We start from the raw sequence: 17929 nt of genomic DNA on the forward strand, positions 1-17929 counted from the left end.
CCGTAAATAATCTCACACAAATCTATACACATGTGCTGGCTACTTTGTTAAATTAATACTGTCATTTTTAAGGATCCTTCTGTTTCAAACATCTGTTTCAAATAAATTAAAACTGCACAACCAAATACCTAATGAACTACATATTTTCATCAGGAGAATCAATTATATTGAAGCCTGGAATAAAATACAGTTCACTTGGATTGAGTGAAATGCCTCCTTAAATCCTAGTTCAGAAGATTTGCGACAAGCCAAGTTGCAACTTGCAACCCCTTGCAACAGAATTCACAAACTGTGGTTTGCAACATTATTAACTGGACAGTCCGTATCAGGCAACAAACTGAGGCCGATTTCCAAAGCAACAGCTCTTGAAATGTCACACAGACGTGATTCAGTTTGTTATGGAACAAACTGGCATGCAAACTCCAGCATCTGACAGGAGCTCCAGATAATGTTCCCATAAAAACTATAATGTGTGCGTGAAACAACTGATGATCCCTATATAAAATATCAATGTGTTTTTTTCTTTTTTTATTGTTTTACCAAACGCTAAATGGGTTAAATGTGATCTCAGTGCTCTGACTTTGGAAAGGCGTTTCTATATGGGAATGTAACAGTAGCAAGAGCGACAGATAAAAACATATGATTTATGATGGGCTACATTCAGAAACTTGTTGCTTATCCAACAAGTCAAATCTTATGAGACTCAATCAGCTGGCATCAGCTGACCTACGATTGCAAGTTTTCCTAAAAGTTCCATCTTGTCGCAAAACCTTGGACTAAAGGTCTTTGCACACTGCTGCGTTTTTCGGGCCGAATATCGGAGTGAATTTCGGAGCGAGCAAATCACGTTTGCACACTGCCACCCGTTTCGCGCACCACTCGGTCCCTTGCTCTCTCCTTGCCCTGAAGAACGCATTTCGCAACGAAAAACGCAGCAGTGTGCACAGACCTTAAATTGGCTGGACCTGCTAAGTGCAATAACTCAAATGTCTTAACAAAACAACAAAACCAGCTGGAACAGAAATGTATTTGTGAGACATGTATGATACCCATTAGCCTGATTGCTTTTCTTAGTAAAACTCTGATTACTTTGCTTATTCAAATGTGTCAAAGTTTCATCTCCCAGTGAGGGAGATGAAATTGATTTATTCATATCGGCTGGGTGTGCCAAGTTTCTACCCAACACCGGTCCTCTAGTTTGAAGGTGGTAACATTAATGTTTATAAGCAGTGCAAGTTTGACACAGCAGTTGCTGCCGCTAATGGACTAAAAAGTTGGCCTAATGAAAAGTGACAACCCATGACAAAAAACATGTGTTGCATTTTATGTTGACATTGCATTCTGTGTGTGTGTGTGTGTGTGTGTGTGTGTGTGTGTGTGTGTGTGTGTGTGTGTGTGTGTGTGTGTGTGTGTGTCCTATTACATCTATTCAGTCTATGTAAATAAAGGAAAAACATTTATCCTATCAATTAAATACATTTATAGGATAAATATTTATTTATTTATCCCTCTTCTCCTTTATTTTTTATAGGATTGTTTTTAGTTGAATTTGTCAGATGAATGACACTCCAAAATCAGAAACACCACAATCTTGACATTCATGGGCTATTTCATGCCTGTGTTGATCTCAGAGAATACAAAATTATCAAACGAGTGTGCCAGTTTACCCCTCAAACTAGAGGCCTAAGTCCCAGTCTGGCCAAATCGTCACTGTCGGGCAGAAACCTTGTATGTCCAAGTGTAAAATGTGTATGTTTTTTTGTAAAGTAAAGCCCTGCTTCATCATACAAGACTGTCGCACAAAACTAGTGAAAATAGCAGATCTAAAAGCACACAACGCCTCATGGTGCGAGGCGAGGTGTGCTTGTAGATCAGCTATTTTCACTTTTTTAAATCATTTTTTAAATGATAAATACAAAACGAACAGTTTCTACCCGACAATGACGATAAGTAAGTGGTCCTTGTGCAAAGTCTGTACACCCACACATACACTGATGTTGGACACAAATAGGGCTTGTTTCAATTTACTCAGCGTTTATGACATGACACTAAATTACCCAACCTCCATAGGCCTGTGCATCGTACCGACTCTGTGACTCAAACATTATTACAGTATGTGCACCTCAACTTACTAATATGTTTTTATTTAGAGTGTGTGTAAAAAGCTGCAGCACACCAAAAAACATGAACAATGACAAACAGTTTTATTAAGCAAGCGCATGTGTGTGTGCGTGTGCACGTGTGCATGTGTGTGTGTGTGTGTGTGTGTGTGTGTGTGTGTGTGTGTGTGTGTGTGTGTGTGCGTGCAGGAGACTGTGATGATGACATATATTACTTATTAACCCATTTATATTCTAGTCATAATAAAAAAGTAAATGAACAGTAAAGTTAATATGAAGTGTTTCTCATCACCTCAAGAGTGTGACCTCATTTAAAGCCGTGACTTGAGAGTTCCTCCCCATTCTCCAGCCCTGGAGACAGGAGACCACAGCTGGTGTGTTATCCTCCTATCTAATCAGGGGCCTAATTTGGATTTGCAACACCAGGAGAAAAATAATTACCTTACCTCCTTGGTAGAATTGGTAATTAGCGGTAATCTGAGTTCTCAGCGCTGGAGTGAAGTGCTACTGCTCCATTCTGAACCAGGTTTAACTGTTCGCCGTCACATTGCACCAAACCTACCGTAAGTACCAACACTGAGATAGACAACATCCCAAAGAGAAACGCCTCAGGTCAAGATGAAAACGAATATGGAATATACTCTGACCAAATCCCCAGTCCATGTAACTCACTCCATGAACGCAAAACAACCTCAGGAAGAAAGAAAAAAAAATAAGTTAACATTTTTTTTCCTTTTTTTGACACAGAGAAATTTACAATTATGTACATTTTTTGTTTTGTTTTAAATTAAAATATATTTGTCTGATTGGGTAGTTAGTTCCTCAACGGAACAGATTCTTGTTCAGCCATCTTGTTTTTAATTCCAGAGAAAATGGGCATGGCCTGGTAAGAGCTTCTCCAGTGCCAGCCAAATCGGAACTCGGTATGGCTCTATTTTGTCCCTGCCAATAGTTTGTTGATCATCTTCAAAAGCTTTCGAAATCCAACCAACATGGCGAACCCTCTAAACTCCTTCACAACAAAGAAAGAAATAAATAGAAAATATATGTAATATTTCTGAATATAATATAGTCAAAAAAACAAAAGGGTAGTTTATTCCTCCATTGGTGTTTATGCCATATACTGTGAACAAAATGCCATAGAATTTCCTTTCTCTCTCCTTTGACAGTAATCCACACAAAACCCATTGTCCATTTCCAATAAGTGTAGTGTTTTTGTTTTGTTTTTCTGCAAGTTTTTAAGGAGAAAAAGAAAACATCTTCATCAGACCTATACATAGTAGACGCAAATAAACAAAATTGTAAAAGTGCGTGTGTTTTTTGAATATTTTTGTTGTTTTTAAATTATCCAGTATATATCCAAAAAAGTGTTTTGCAGGCACTTAAAGTCCCTTTAAAGTCCCCAAATACTTGGTAGGTGATGGTTTGATTTCGACAGTGGTGCAAGGTTGGTGGTTGTTTGTTTGGTTACTTCCTCGTTTTTGTCTGTCCGTTGACTCTGTTTGTCCCCCTCTGTCTGTCCGTAGGTCCATCTGGGGACCCAGACTGGAGATGGCCCAGTGCTAGCCCAGTATGTCCAGGTAGACTGGGCTCGCCTTCCCCATAGAAAACAGGATCTTCTGGATGTCCTTGATGTTGAGTCGTTGCTGCGGTTCCCTCTGCCAGCATCCGAGCATCATGTCGTAAACCTCCTTGGGACAAATCCTCGGCCGCTCCAGAACCCTGCCCTGGGTTATACACTCTATCACCTGCAGGAAGAGAATGAAAAATAGATATATGTAGGTATTGTTTCAAGATACATATAGAGAGGATGGAGGGAGAGATAAAGAGACCAAAGGAAGACACAGTCACCTGCAGGGAGAAAGGTAGTCTAAAGAAAACGTAGTAAATTGAACCATACTGTATGTCATTCTTTCAAAACAAAGGCAAAAACTCACATGGTATTTTATTATATCATTTCATTGTTTCATAATTAAGTAAATAAGAATTTGAAAGCAACTTACTACTGGAATCAGCCGAGCAACAAGGGCATCTATCCCTTGTGAGAGCCTACCTTTAGCTCCCATTACTACTTGTCTTAATATTAACAAAGCCATGCTACTCATACGATTAGTTGGTAATGTCCACTACAATAATATTTTTCCCAGGAGGTAAAATCAAGACTTGGCTTGTGACAGGGTGAGGGGTGAACTTGTTTTGCTTCATGAGATACATGATTGTCTCCACCATGGCTTGCGCCTGCTTTGCTGAGCACTCCTTTTTACTTTTCCTCCTGGGACAAAACATATACTGTAGCATTCGTCAATAAAGCCAGAACCTTGCAATTCAAAGGTGAGCACTCACCCGACTGATCTAACAAAATAAAACACCTCCAATGTTGAACAAGCTGGTGGGGAATGCCAGGCAGCTAAGAATGTCAAACTGGATAGTGTAGAAGTGGTGGCAGAGGGAAGGATGCAGGGGAAGCGTATCCTTCGGAACACCTCTTACCCGCTGTACAAAGAGTTGGGGCTGCTGATGACAAGCTAAATTAAGCTCAGCTTATTATTAGCAGGGCACTACAGTGTGAGTATTTCACTAACCTTTGCCACTAAAAATAGATATTTATAAACCAAAACATTATTTGAGAGCACAGTGTGCAAGTAAAGATAACTACATACAATAATAACAATAACAATCCAAAGTAAAAACAGAATTTGTTCGAGTAATCCAAACTTTTTGTAATCATAATCCTTTATTGTACCCCCCAACCCCATTCCTTTTTCAAAAGCAATCCCAAAATAATTACTGTCATCAGGTTAGCTATTGTAATTGCGCATTTTGTGTGTGTGTGCATGAGAGAGATAGAGAAAGAGAAAGAGAGCACATTAATGAGAATGGAGCACATGTTTATCTGCTACTATCTGGAGTGTGGATTTCTGCCTAAAAGACCAAGCCAAGTCTGCGCAAAATAACTTTTCACAAGCAATTATGTTCACAAGCGAATATTTACGCAACCGTCTGATCCTAAAATCACAACTGTATAACAGTAAAATCACAACCGTATTATAGTAAAATCACAACTGTAGGATAGTAAAATTGTAGGCCAGCTGCAGAATAACACTCCAAATTTAACGATTCTGAAATTAGACACATTGGTGTGATGATACACTAACTGTCCATAGTCCACTGACTGAAACCAATGTGAAACTGAAAATGACTAGGAATGGACCCAAAATGCATTCAGCAAGCACACAAAAAGTGATTCTTCGGTAATGCGGCTCAACTCGTTCAAGTGTTTGAAACACTTTTCCTTTCAAACCTGTTTGAGAAATTAGAAATTTTCAATTTGTGTCGAGACCAAGAAAATATCGACATTTCAATTGGATGAATTAGGAGCACAAGCCATGCCACCTGCCTGTCTGCCTCTTCTATAAGGTCAGTTTAATTTTCTTAATAGGCTTGCTTTACAAGAGTAATCCTAATTGAATTTCATTGATTCAATCCAGCTACCCTCTTCCAATAGGAGGAGAAAAACACAACCCAATCACTAGGTATTATGTAATGCTGCATCATGTCTGCTGGAAAAGGAAAAAGCAGCAGCAATTTATCACTCCAGCGGTCAGGGGCCCAGTCTCAGAGAAAAAGTGGAAGAGAGGATACTGGATTATAGCCATTTGCACACAGGACAGTTGCGTTTTTTTCGTTTGCGGTGCGGCATGAATAAAACGCATTGGATTTGGTGTGCAAGGCTGTGCGGAATCGGCGCTGCGGATCCAAAAAGGAGTCATAAAAGGAGTGATGAGTTTTTTACCGCATGCGACAAGACGCACAAATTGAACTGGGTTCGATCGAGAAAAAAACGCACGGCGGCAGCCACTCGTCGCACGGCTAATTCGGAGCCGGTGTGCATGAGGTCATAGAGAATCATTGTTTTCTTTTCAAAAAATTATATTGTCCGTTTTATCCGTGCGGTTAAACGCGCCTGTGTGCAAAGGGCTTAAGAGCTGCAAGGCAGATTCATTCATTCTTAACCAATTTGTGACAAAGAGGGTGAATGTTAGCCTTTTCACTGCAGATTTACAGTAAAGTACTGGCAGCCTGTGTTCTATCTATCTACTGCTTTTTGGCTGTCTCTTGCTGTATTTGGAATTACAGTATATTACTGAAAATAGATGTACAGTTAAATACTGCTTTCCTGCTCAAAGTTTTTTTTTCCAGTAATTTACTGTATTCCTTTACTGTATTCCTGTTCAAAGTTTTTCAGTAACTTACTGTATTCCTGTTAAAGGTTTTTCAGTAACTTACTGTATTCCTTCTCAAAGTTTCTCAGTAACTTACTATATATTATAGTATTTAAACTAACTCTATAGTATGTGCGGATTCTGCAGAATATTGACATTGTTAAAATTGGGACAATACAGAGAAGATTAGCATGGTCCAAGCAGCTTGGACCAATGCTAATCATCTCTGTATAGTCCCAATTTTAACAATGTCTGTGACATTTTTAAAATTGGAACAATACAGAGAAGATAAGAATGGTCCAAATCGCAACCCCTGTTAGAGTTCTTAGAAGTTTTCCTTGTCCAACCACTGGGGTGAGCAAGCTGAACCCTAACCTAGCGATAGCAGCTAGGGTTAGGGTTGAGGCTCAAATACTGACAAATCAAATTCTGACATAATGTCAGTCAGCTTGCCTAGGCAGACACATGGATGTTGTTGCTGTTAAGAGCAAATTTACAGCAATTCCTGACAATAATGACATTGTCTTTAATTGCTGTAAAAATTTATTTTTTTCCCTCCCAGAATGCTTTGCTGTTAACAGCAAATTTACAGCAATTCCTATGATAATGACATTCTCGTAAATTGCTGTAAAAAAGTAATTTTTACTCCCAGAATGCTTTGCTGCTTACAGTATAATACTGTCTGATACTATTACAGTATAATACTGTTCCGATTACAGCAAGGGCTAACATTGTATGCTTTCACTAAGACAAAGACTGATTATCCTTTGTGCTTCTAGGATAGGATAGGATAGGATAGGATAGGATAGGATAGGATAACACAAGGAGTAAAAGAATAACACCTACATTGCAGGTGTTAACAGGTTCAGAAAATGGTGTATTGATATGCATATAGGCTCATCTCTTTGTTAAATCACCCTGCGGTGAAACTAAACGTTGTCAGGTGTGAATTTGGGGGTTATTTTGAATCGATGCATGCCCCTGTGTGTGAGAGGCATGACGCGTAGGCGCGTGTCCGTACCATTACAATTTACAATTTAAGCATTTAGCAGACACTTTTAATCCAGAGCGACTTACAATAAGCAGGTAATACATCATTATAATAAGCAAGATAATATGTCGGGATGCACAGATGTATCGGCCACACCATCGGCATCGGCCGATATTTGCCATATCGGTCAATATCGGTATCGGCAAATAAAGCTAACATTAACCGATGGCAGTGGCCGATATTTATCTGTTGTTGATAAGCACACATTTTACGCTGGTTATGTTGGTGTGTTGGTTATTTGCAGCATACCAAGCTGTATTTCTGAACAGTTATTTCTTATAATGAAGATCTATTTGTTTCCCTTGCACAAAAGAGGGAAATTATAACACTTAAAACAAAATAAACAAACATCGGTATCGATATCGGCTATCGGCTAAATTGTTATTTTAAACATCGGTATCGGTATCGGCCAAGAATTTCCTTATCGGTGCATCACTTCAGTACATCAACAGAAACAATATAACAATGCATAAGAATATCAATCTAGTAAAAAACAATAACATAGGTAGACCACGCACATAATGACCATTGCAACACTGTTTAAAGCAGGACCTTGAGAGTGTTTTCCTATGTGTCTTGACAAATCATATTAAAACTATGTGCTTGTGTTGTTGTAATAATCCCTTTCTACTATACTCAATTCAAATTCTTTCCTGGCAGGATTCATTTGAAAATGTCAACCTCTTCCTTTTTTATCTGCTGATGTCAAGGGTTGGCTTTCGCATCAAACTGAATCAGGATTTATTTTCCACACATGTTTTTCATTTGAGTTTTATGACAGTTGGCACATCTTTACTTCCATATTTGAAGTCTTCCATAAACCATTCATTATTTCCGTAATGCTGAAGGCATCATTTATAGTAATATTGACTAATGCATGCATTCTGTGAATTTTTTTGAATGAAAGCTTGCACACACAAACTTGACACTATTTATTTAATTAAAATCAAATGAATTAATTTACTATAATATTTGATATTTAAAAAGAGTGTACAAATGTTTTATTTGTACACTCTCAGATTTAAATTATGATTACGTTTTACATTGCTTGTGATTCCCGTTTCCTACCTCATTGTTTCTCAATGTTGGGTCTCGGGACCACCAGTGCCAGTGGTGGTCCAAATGGGGTGTAGATTGGAGTCACAGAGAAACAAAACTAGAAAGATGCACATGCAAATGAATTCCGTCTTACCATTTAGATTTTCCCCATTCAAGTCAATTAATTCACTAATAGTGAATGGCCATATATGGGGATCTCTTGCCCTGCTGGGGCAACCACACTAATAAAGTCAGACAAGTACTATAGTCTGGTTGCCCTGCAGGACCACACTAATCATTATTGTTGCTGTCGGGTGGTCCAAAACATTCCTTTTTTATTATTATCATCATCATTATTATTTTATTTTCATGTTATTAAATACATTTCTTTTATCCCACAATTTTTTTTACCCATTTTTCACCCAGTGCCAATTGTCTAAGCTGTAATCCTGGGCACTACTCTCCCTCTGCCAAGGAACTCCCCAGGAACTGAGCTCATGCTTCCTTCAATGCATGAGGAGTGATCAGGCCAATTCTTATCACCGTAGGACGTAGCACATGGAAGGAACACGTTATTCCATCCAGTTCCATTCCCCTCCATCAACCCGGGACCTTCTAGCTGTGAGGCGACATCGCTACTGACCCCTATGTTTTATTATTATTTGAAAAACATAGCGATCTGCAATCTCACAACATGCTGCATTGCTGTGCATAGTGAGCTTGTAGATCTGCTATTTTCAATACTTTTGAGTGACACTCTTGTATAATGAAGTAGGCCATTCATTTATGAAAGAAGAAGAACCATATCAAATAGGCCCCTGGGATCCTTGTCATTCAAAATGATGTGAATCACTGTACCTCGTTGTTGGCCAGCTGGAACCATGGCTGTTTGCCGTAGGTGAAGATCTCCCACATGATGACCCCGAAGCTCCACACGTCGCTCTCTGTGGTGAACTTCCTGTACATGATGCTCTCTGGAGGCATCCAGCGGATGGGAAGCATGGTGTGACCTCCCACCTGAGAGCACAGCCAGGGCAGGAGAGCATTACTCTATGTGCAAATCATATGTGACTTAACCCATTTACATCTGAGGCCAATTATACAAATGCCTTCTAAAGTGCCATTCACACTGAACACTATAACTATAAAGGTAACGATATCATTCAACTAATAGTAGGGGTGAACTCAGTTATCCACTTGATATTTGTAGATAGGAGTGATTAAAATGATCAGTTATACAGTATCTACAGATAATGGCTGCCAGGCTGCCAACCAACTATTGCCTGGAAACAACATCTTCCTGTTTTTATTTGCTTAATTTAACTATCAAGCATGCATGAGAGCAAGAATAGGCAGACAATCTGATTATTGAAGGGCACAAAGAAATGGGAATATTGCAAAGTGGTTTATTGAAGGTGCGGCACATCCTGAATGCATATAGTAACTGGGATAGTAGTGGGATGCATGTAACACAGCAAATGATGAGAGCCCTCCTATACAGAGCAAACTCAATGATCTCAATGGTGTTGTATCCAAGGTGGTATTATTATAGCCTACTCATTACCAACTTCAGACAATGATCAGCAGGGGGGCATACTCTATATTTATGTTTAAACACCCCTAGATAGGCTATAATATAACAAATGCTCTTTACAATATGTCATGTAGCCCATAAACACAATGATGCATTGGGGGAAAAAAAGAAAAGAAATATGTAAAATTATGCGGAGGTTCACTCCGTACGCGTGTGGTTCACTGTATGCACCTAGCAGTGTGAGCCCAGCTCAAGCATCTCCATACATGGGCATAAAGGGGACAAGGACAGACAGATACAGCGATCTCCATATATGGGCATCGGGCATAAAAGGGACAAGGAAAAGACAGACAGACAGACAGACAGACAGACAGACAGACAGACAGACAAAAGACAGACAGACAGACAGACAGACAGACAGACAGACAGACAGACAGACAGACAGACAGACAGACAGGTACAACGGGTATTGCATAACCGGTTGGGGTACGCATCATTCCCCAGTCGTAATATAAAATGAGCATTACACTGTAATGTACTTGAATCAGGAACCGGGGCTTATCCAACTGTTGTACACATGGTCTATGCATATCAGATATATGTGTATAATATAACATGAGCAGTAGCTAATTGGTTGCTTGTAATGTTGGTAATCAAGGAAGTGAAGCTTACTCCACAGCATCGCTCACTGTGGATAAGGTTGTCAGATAATTGTATTTAATGTGAAATGAGCAGAAGTTCTGTGCTGCTGAAGTCTCTCAGGCTGTAAATGGTCTGAGGGCCACGTATTAATCGATTTAACAATCATCCATTTATCATCCTCGGGCTCTCAGCTTTCATTAGCTTCAGATTGTCTTAAAATCTGTTTCCCCGCTGCTGTCAATTCAGGACTCCGCTTTTAATCACTGTGGCCTGACGGGCCGACACAAGACTGATGTGGGAGCGACATGCAGGATATTACCAGACTATGAACCCTCTGTATTCATTACAAGCCTCATTGTGCAGTGTATGCCAAGAGGGGTCAAATGATTCCACATTCACACACGTTCCTTCTCAACTTCAAGGCTACTGGAGATCTGATCAACACTGTAAATACACTGGTAAAGCACTTAAGCCCTATGTTTTTGAAAAATGTCACCTATAAGGGTCACACAAGGGTGATACATTATTCGGTTTTAGTGCGTCACCTTTCAAAAACATGTTAGTTTTGTAGAAAAAAATAGGCTTTACTAATGGACAGAGAAAGAGAGAGTAGAGTGAGAGGTAATGCAGGGCATGACATTGTGGGTCATGCATTTGAACCCACGGCGTAGGCATAGACAGCTACTGTAGGTACAGTGTATTTCTGTGATAAGCGCACTAACTGGTGGAGCAGCTTGGAGGTTCCATTGAATTAATACACCTTCAGCCATAGGTAAGGTAACACAACTAATGAGTGAAAACAGCTGGTGTAGAGGAATACAGTACATTCAGTTCTCTATGGTACATGACTGCTTACAACAAGACTATCCTTGCGGCTACTGTCACAGTGTCACACTCAACTGCTACCAATCTGCTACCAAGCTATTGGTATTTTTGTGCAGTGCTATACATCTGGCTTTGTGTGTATGTATTGTATGTCCATCCGGATGTCTGTCTGTATGTCCCATAACAATTATATCATAGGCACTGCTAACTTAAAAAAAGAATATATATATATATATATATATATATATATATATATATATATATATATATATATATATATATCCCATTTCACACTCAGGAAAAAAACGCAGAGAGATAAATGGACGTTTTCCAAATCCAATAAGGTGGAAGTGAATGGGGCTTCCAATGTTTGCAGGAGTAGCTTGTTTTGGAAAAGAAATGCCACAAATCATCAACGCAGCGTCCGATCTATACCCCACATATTTGAATCCCACATTGAGGGGCCTCAAAACAACGCATAGCCAGACACAAACGGTCTCGTAGGTCATGTGACAATGACAGGGTTTTCATAATCCATACATTTTGCCTTCAAACTGTAAAAAAATCCATATACAGTATGATGAATGCAATGTCCAATCATACCCAAATTGGAATCGCATCATGACCATAGGAGGCACTACAAATGCAAACAGTCATACACACTAATAAGAGATGATTAAAGATAAAATATGAAGTTGGAAATAGTACACTGGTAAAAGCACAATGTGCAGAATATTGGGGATATGTATCTGGTCTGGATCATAGAATGTGTGAGCAGGTCTGACACCGTGGCCTCTAGTTTGAGGGTATAAAACTGAAGCAGTTGGCCGATAACTACCCAGCGCAGTTTGTTATTATTTCTTTTCCCTGAGTTCCATGCAGTTGCTAATGAAGCATCCCGTCAGCGCTGATAACTATTGTGACCATAAACCGTCACCGTGGATGTGACATTTCTGATATGAGTGTGTCAGCAATATACCAAGTTTGATTAATGACAACCATATCTACTGTAACTGGCAAACAATTATTACATCCCTCTTCTCCATTATTTGGAGAACCACAGAATGGATAGAGCGCACAGGCCATTAACTGAACCCAGCTCCAGAAAAAGAAACTACGCTAGAGTCCCCCAGCGGTCTATACTTGGCACCCTCCTTCTCTCCCCCTACACCAAATCAGTTCGCCGAAAATAACTTTTGCTGAATGTTTGCCTATTGTTACATCACCAGCATAGGGATGTTAGGGTTTATTTGCCTAATAAACTGGTGAAATAAAATGCAATGAACACCAGTGTTGTGGGTTATGCATTTTCATTAGGCGCTTGTCATTTTTACTCCAGTGGGTCAGCTGGTGGTGCCATGGGAGCCACCTTGTTTGCTAAAAATGTCTCAAATGAATCTCTACTTAACTGTTTCCAGTTAAATGATCCGAGGAGCAATAAATGTGATCTAGCACAAAGTGTAGCTCATGGTGTGCGTGTGCGTGTGCGTGTGTGTGTGTGTGTGTGTGTGTGTGTGTGTGTGTGTGTTTTAGATGGCTGAGTGATGGCATTTGGCTGGTCATCATTTTGCCTGTGCCTTAATCTGAGAAGCTTTACAGACCCCCTCTCCTTCCATCACTGTGTCAAGAGATGCAAGGGTGTCTTGTGCCTCTCTGAGCCAGACACCACCACAACACTTGACAAAATCACGTATAGGCCAACAGTACTTCAGCATAATCACAAAAGACAGTCTAATTACTGTTAATAACAACCACACACGTACAGAACAGTGGCGGTGTGTCAGCAGGTCATAAGAGAAGGAATTGACTGTAATTATAAAACTAAGACGCGTGAAACTGATTCCACATGTATGAATGTTCCCAAATTAAAAAAATATATATGTGTCTGTAGGTACACCACAGCATAAACAAACATGGGATGCCCCTCAAAATCAATCAATATCTTAAATATTTTTGTGGGGCTTTTATGCCTTTATTGGATAGACAGTAGACAGGAAATGGGGGGGAGAGATGGGGCAAAGGTCATCCGAATCGGGAATCGAACCGGCGCCGCCTCCAGGCATCCTATGTGGCAATGCCTAAGTGGTATTCGCCTGGACCAGTAGGCCAGCAGGTGCCTCCAATCAATATCTTAACACATGAGAATAAAGTGATTCGGCACCATAGACCAGTGGTTCTCAACCTCATATGCAAATGCATTTGAGGTTGGCCACGGACCCCATCTGAAATGTTTTGTGCCAGGGACCCCCAGAAGAGATTCATGTTAAAAAACAACTACATACATTATAATGTAAGAATATTAAAGTTATACCATGTAACTTTTTTTATAAAACAAATCTTAAAATTGTCCTAACTGTTAAATCGCTAAAGTTTTAGAACCCCCACTCTGTTATTTTCAGCTTCTGAAGCCTTCTCTTTATATGTTTTCTATGAGTTGTGAGGGGGGGAGAATTTCCCGGCAAAATGATGTCATCTCCCACATGATACACTACCGGCCAATCACAGCGCCGATCATACACCACCGGCCAATCACAGCGAGTCTTGCTGTCTCTAAAGGAAGTAGCTTCCCTCAGCAACTGTGTTTACATTGGTGAAGGAATCTTGCTTGCTACTCCCTCAATCCTGGTCTAAAAATGATGGGAGACGGCTCTACGGAATCGTATCGGCGAGGCAGATGTGCTCCACCGTTCCGGTGGTCCGCGGCGACTCCGGCCGAAAAAAGCAATACCGCTACTGACCACTAGTTGAGCAGCTTCCACAGTACAGCTTTAAATGAATATTACAGGGATAGTTCACCCCCTTTTTTTGCTATCGATTACTCACCCCATGGAGACTTGAATTCATGGATATGTTTTAGTTTTTGGCGCATTCCTCAAGTCAATAATTTGAGTCTCCATAGGGAACAAACAGGCTCCTTGTGTCTCCAAAGGGACCACTGGTGGTCATCAAATTATTGGCTTAGAAATGTAACAAAAACTAAAGAATATCCATGAATTCAAGTTTTTGGGTGAACTGTCCCTTTAACACAGTCAAGTAGCCTGTATTAAAACTACTAGTGAATGCCTGTACAAGTATGCCTGATATAATTTATGTAATGATAGGCCCCTGATCATCACAGGCCCGGGACAAAATCCCCTGTAAGCCTGTGCGTTAAAGCGGGCCTTGAGGTTAGGGCTTAGGTGTAGGGATATACAGTATGGTAAATGTGGTTGTGTAGTGTGTACTGAATGGAATCCTCATAAGAATAGCAGTGGTGTGTGTGTGTGTGTGTGTGTGTGTGTGTGTGTGTGTGTGTGTGTGTGTGTGTAGGGGTGTCACAAGGGGGGGAAAAGTGGGACTGAGTTACTAGGGCCCAAGGTGGAAGGGCCTTAATTATTGTATACTTTAGCTATTGAAAAATAGCAGATATACAAGCTCACAGCGCGGCATCGAGTGCCGTGCTGCGAGCTTGTAGATCTGCTATTTTTGAAAAGTCGTGAAAATGTGTGCAAATCTCTGAATATATGATTATATGTACTTTTTAAGCGAAGATTTGTAACTCAAATCTTGCTTCTGGGAGGTCCCTGACTCCCTGGAACTAAATATTTTGAGATGGGGTTCCGTGGCCAAATACATATCATTTTGGGGGTCCTTCACATGAAAATATTTGAGCACTACATAGAAACATAGGTTTTTCAAAAAACCATAGAAGGATTTGAAATATTCAGATTCCACACAAATGTTCACGATTTTTCAAAAAGCTTGCAGCACAGCACTCGGTGCCGCGCTGTGAGCTTATGTATCTGCTATTTTTCAATAGTTAAAGCACAAAATGTGAGTGAATCCTTGCACCCACGCAGGGCCCAGAATTTGGTGTGACACCCCTGTGGGTGTGTGTGTACATGTCTAAACCTTGATGTGCACACATTCCACTAATTTGAGTTTGAAAGGGTGTCTCAGTTCCTGGTGAAGGGGGGTGAAAGGGTGAGGCAGTCAGAGAGTCACGCTGCCACCACAGTGTGTCTGGGAGCAGTGATATCGTGAACCTGCCTGCAAGCCTTTAGCCCATTTAACATAATTCAATATTTATACCAGGCCGCCGGGTCAACAGAGACCATTACACACCATTTCCTACTACGGCACCGCCGGCGCCCAACCGCTCTCCCTGCTGTCAAACACCAATAATGTGCTGTTGAATATACTGTACATGGTAGTCTGGCCTTCTTAGTGCATCAGCAAAATGAAGGCCTCATTTAACCACCATTTCCCTCCTAAGTGTGGGTGCATATAACTTTAATATGGAAAACATCAGTTGAGATCATACTGTATTCAATTAACAGAGAGTGCACAAAATGAACGTAACCAAAAGGAAACCTATGCATTTGTACTGTAGAAATGAACCACTTACTGTAAGCCCTACTGTAATTATTATTATGAGGAATATCGAAAATAGCCAATCAACAATGATCTCACATTATGAGCTTATAAATCAGCTACAGTAGTTTAGCATCTACAGTACAACGACATTACCAAAATAGGAAGTACACGTTTCGCATATACAAACCACACAATTCTATGTCTCGGTACGCAGGTACGAAATGCCCGATGATAACTACGGAATTTTGTGGAATCGCACTTTTTAAGTATTTTAAGGTCGGCAAATGTATGACGGGTGATTGGCCACTGGAAACTGGCCAGTATCCTGTTAACGGGGGGCGGGGGTAAAGACTTGCTGTATAAAGCAACTTGAGAACTTTTTTTCTTTCTTTTTAAGGGGAGAACTATTTTCATTCACTCTCCTCATGTACTGTGTGGTGCTCTGGTCTTTTTTGCTGTCACAGCAAACTGAAGGCCTCATTTCACCATCATTTGTCATATATCGTCTGCACTAAATGTATAGAATACAGCCAACCACCCCGCACATTCTTCTACGAAATACCATCCCCGGTTCTCTATTGTTGGTCACTGGGCAGTTCTGCTTGAGTGGTCAGAGCCACGTTTTATGTGTGTGTATATATACTGTGTATATATATATATATATATATATATATATATATATAGTAGAGGAGAAGCCATCAGGGAGACTTTAGAAAAGCGTGGCAGGTGGGGGATGACTGATAGCGGTTTATCTGCAGACAGCAGCTCCCGGCAGCGGGTGGGAGGCTAATGGACGTCACTGCTCTTTGAGAGACATGCTGTGGATACCTGCTGCCTGTCCACGCTAGCCTAGGAGAGAGGAGATAACTATGGAGAGAGATGGGGAGGGAGGGAGCGAGAGAGAGAGAGAGAGAGAGAGAGAGAGAGAGAGAGAGAGAGAGAGAGAGAGAGAGAGAAGATACTGTAGCTCTGGAGAGAGGGAAAGGAGGAGCAAGAGAGCAGAGGAGGCAAAAATGAATAGGGAGGGAGAAATTGAGAGTCGGGGGGGGGGGGGGGTGGAGAGAAAAAAGATAGGGGAGAGAGATAAAGTGAGAACATGACACAGAAAAAAGATAGGGGGAGAGAGAGAAGATTAATGTCACACAGAGAGAGAGAGTCAGGGAACGAGAGACAGGGTGAGAGATGACACATGAAAAGATGGAGGGAGAGAGGAACAGTGAGAGATAGAAAAAGAGAGAGAGTGTGCATGCATGCCTAGATAGTTATCAGGGCTCTTTAAGAGTTCCTGCTGGTTTCCAGGGACTTCCTACTGGGACGGTAGAGGAGCTCCAACCCCAGGTAGGAGACTCCCAGCTGGGCATGCTATAATCCCCCCGCCGCCACGCTGCTATGCTCTCTCCATCCTGCTAATCCAATCTCTTCCCCACCATGCCGAGGGACAAGCAGGGCACTAATCCAGTTTACACGGCAAGCAGCGGCACAGCAAAGCACTCCCCTTCCCTGCCGAGCTAAGCTGTGCTGAGCCATGCCAATTCAATCCCAGTGGTGCTGAGAGAGATAGACAGGGGTAATTACAGGGACAATTATTTTATTTTTATGATGTGTTTAGGGATTTTATTTTTCTTCCCTCACTGTGGTGGAATTACATTGATATAGGAGCACAGACTGTCCATTCTCCGTTGTTCTCTGTGAATTGGCATATCATTCACAGTGTCACAATTCACTGCATACACCAGGGGTAGGCAACAGTCGGCCCGCGGGCCAAAATTGGCCCCTCGTAAAAAATTTCTGGACCCTCAGATTATTTACAGAATTATGTTTTTTAGAATATTGGACTGACAGTCCCACGTAATACGTTATCATAGCTAATAATGTCCAAATAGAGAATGTATTCTCATCCAAAGGATCAGATACTTATTGAACTTTTATTCATGTTGAGGGTGAATACCACCGGGCAGACACGCAGCAGCAGTGTAGTCCCACAGACTACACCTGTGGAAGTGCGGCAAAGGATACACATGGTTTGCTGGCCATATTCCTCTTTAAATGCCCTGTTTGTCCCTTCTACTTCTTCTTTCAAGTATTGTCAGATAGTGCTCGATGCTGTTGTCTCTGGTCCTACAGTACATCAAAGAGGCTG

General features: G+C 40.9%; 1 protein-coding gene across 1 annotated transcript in view; it reads right to left on the reverse strand.

Moving 5' to 3' along the window:
• Positions 1-3045: 3045 nt before the first annotated feature.
• Positions 3046-17929, reverse strand: part of ntrk3b (neurotrophic tyrosine kinase, receptor, type 3b) — a 263519-nt gene continuing 248635 nt past the window's right edge. Inside the window, exons 15-16 of the mRNA XM_080729839.1 lie at positions 9291-9449; positions 3046-3868 (exon numbers count right to left, since the gene is read on the reverse strand). Of these exons, the coding sequence (XP_080585965.1) occupies positions 3683-3868; positions 9291-9449 (345 nt within the window). The 3' untranslated portion in view covers positions 3046-3682. The remainder of the gene's footprint in view (positions 3869-9290; positions 9450-17929) is intronic.

This window comes from Nannobrachium achirus, assembly GCF_963921795.1.
Source record: "Nannobrachium achirus genome assembly, chromosome: 7".
NCBI classification, from domain to species: domain Eukaryota; kingdom Metazoa; phylum Chordata; class Actinopteri; order Myctophiformes; family Myctophidae; genus Nannobrachium; species Nannobrachium achirus.